General features: G+C 35.8%; 1 protein-coding gene across 1 annotated transcript; it reads right to left on the bottom strand.

The window, feature by feature from the left end:
* Nucleotides 1-248: 248 nt before the first annotated feature.
* LOC123050764 (cysteine proteinase inhibitor 8-like) lies at nt 249-777 on the bottom strand. The gene has a single exon (XM_044473503.1). It carries the CDS (start codon nt 714-716, stop codon nt 330-332), a length of 387 nt encoding a protein of 128 aa, XP_044329438.1. The 5' UTR covers nt 717-777; the 3' UTR covers nt 249-329.
* Between the last annotated feature and the right edge of the window lie 1,798 nt (nt 778-2,575).

Below are 2,575 nucleotides of genomic sequence, written 5' to 3'. Positions count from 1 at the left end.
TCATAGAGATGTACTTATCCTTGGAAAAGTTGAATGGTGTCCTGGAAACCATCCCACTGGTTATAGCAGAATGATCGATCTAGTGCTAATACCGTGTTTTTATTTCATGACTCTTTGGTATTGCATTGTATTGCAGTTATAGATCTCTGCAATTGCAAGTTATATTTAGTTGTTCCATTTTCTGCTCTTATCATTGTCAAGTTGTAGATGTATGCTATTTGATATGTTACAAGCATGGCAACGCAAGAGGATAAATTATTAGTCGATAAAAAAACAGTTAACAAATTTGCAACATCACAATTATTACTACCGAAGTTATTGCTACCCACCTATTTCACCTTGGCGAATGAGAGGAGCTGGCGTTTGTGAGTCCACTCCTGCTCGTACACCTCTGCCTTGTACTTGTCATCTTTCCCGCCAATGTCTGATGCGTCGATGATGAGTTTGTAGTTCATTCCAGAAACAAGTTGTTGCCTGCCACTCACCACCTTGTTGAACTTGAGCACGCAGTTCACGTGCTTGGCGAACTCCAACACCGCCCAACGTCCGAGCTCCTGGATGTGTTGGTCATTGATGTTTCCAATTGGTTTCCATCCATTCTCTATTGTTGTGTTCCACAATTGGTTACCCATCCGTTCCCCACAGCCTGTGGCGGGTGAGCCAATGGCATAGAGGAACGCAACAACGATGATGAGGAGGAAGCTAGATGTCCTCATGGCTATTGGATTGTCTAATGGGGTTCTATATCTTGAGATAGTTATGTGGGACTTTGGTGAGTTGGTGATGTGAGTCGATCCAAAACAAGTGAGATAGGTGTGCTTAAATAGACATTGTTATAAGGGGCAGCCATTAATAGGATGCTTATCCAAGTAGGCATTTACAATGGCATTTATGACAACCTTTTATACGGGGACAAACTTTATTCACAAGTTAATCAATTGGATCCATATCCAAAGAATTTGACCTACTTAAACTTAGAAACGTTTAAATACATGCTTTCTTGATGGTTGTATTTCATAGCCGGGTAGTAACTAGTGCACCCACTGACAAGTTGTGACTAATATCTTATCCATAAAATGGTCAAAATTAAAATAATTTGCCTTATGGGTAGTAAAAACCTGTATTTAAACCTTTGTATGAAAATATATCTAGATTTCTATCATGGAAATACTAATAGTTATAATTATACAAATTGTTCTTAAAATTTCATATATATTTTTGGAGTAATACTTCAACTATTATCTTGGTGCCAAAATTTGGGTTGATTCGTCACACAACCACTTATCTTTCTTGTGCTTGGAAACTTGAGTATGATATGAGCAATATGAAACGTGTGGATCTTTATTAAACCCAAATGATAAGTGGCCAATATGTGGTACGAAGCAACATGGTCCTAACGCCCCTATTATCATCCACTTTGCCACATCAAATGGATAACATCAGCAGATTTTTTTTTTTGTTTTTTAGACATCAAAATGTATTATCTCCCAAATAATAAATTTGATTACAAATCTATTTTCATCGTTAAATCTGCCTTGACGAGATATTCAAAACTATATCCCATATTGCTATGTTTCGACGATTTTTTGTGTGCCAAAAGTTGCCATGATATTTACATTGAAATTGTCATAGTGTTTACACTAAAGTTGCCATGATATGTTTCATCTATTTTTCTTCTTCTAGATTTTGAAGCTGCCATTTTATATCAACTAATTTTCACATAAAATTTTATGAATGGATCGTGGAAATTTTTAGTAATTAACCACGGTGAAATTAATTCATGGATCATGGCAATTTTTAGTAATTCATCTTGGAAATTTTAGTTTAAAAATCATGGCAAATTTAGTTTATAGATCATGGAAATTTTAGTAGTTTGACCATGAAATTTTAGTATTTGACCAAGGAAAATTTTTTTGGTATGAACCATGGCAAATTTTAGTGCATGTATCTTTGCAAATTTAAGTAATTCACCATGGTAATTTTAGTGTATGGTTCATGACAAATTTGAGTCATTGACCTTGCATTTTTAAAATAATGAACAACGGGTTTCTTTTCTAATTATTAACCTTCATGCCTAGAAGAGAACTAACTAGATGCTTCATTTGGTTGTGTGTATAATTGGTCTAGGGGTATAAGATATATCATACGTGTTTGCTACTATTTTAACATGAAAGAAAAGTAGCGGATATGTTACAACATATACACATATTGCTAAAATAAATAATTCTATGAGGCAGTGGTAACACACACAGAGACATGCATAACATGTTCAAGATTAGGAATCATCCGCTTCTACGCGGTGTCAAAACACATCATATATATGCCGAAATTGCAGCCCGAACCGAAGGAGATATATAAAAATACCCAAGTAATCTCATAACAGCTATCTCTGTTTCAAACATTCCATCCGTCTAAGATGAATCTTCTCTAGAAACTTAGGTGTACCAACTTGCTCGTACGCAAGTCACCACAATGAAAACAATCGTATATATGATAAACAAGGCCACATGTGCAATCATGGCAACCATCAGCACACCCCACGGAAAGTGTTAGGAACCTTTCGCCACTAGAGAGG

Source organism: Triticum aestivum, chromosome 2D, assembly GCF_018294505.1.
Source record: "Triticum aestivum cultivar Chinese Spring chromosome 2D, IWGSC CS RefSeq v2.1, whole genome shotgun sequence".
Taxonomy (NCBI): domain Eukaryota; kingdom Viridiplantae; phylum Streptophyta; class Magnoliopsida; order Poales; family Poaceae; genus Triticum; species Triticum aestivum.
This window is presented reverse-complemented; position numbering and strand designations above follow the sequence as displayed.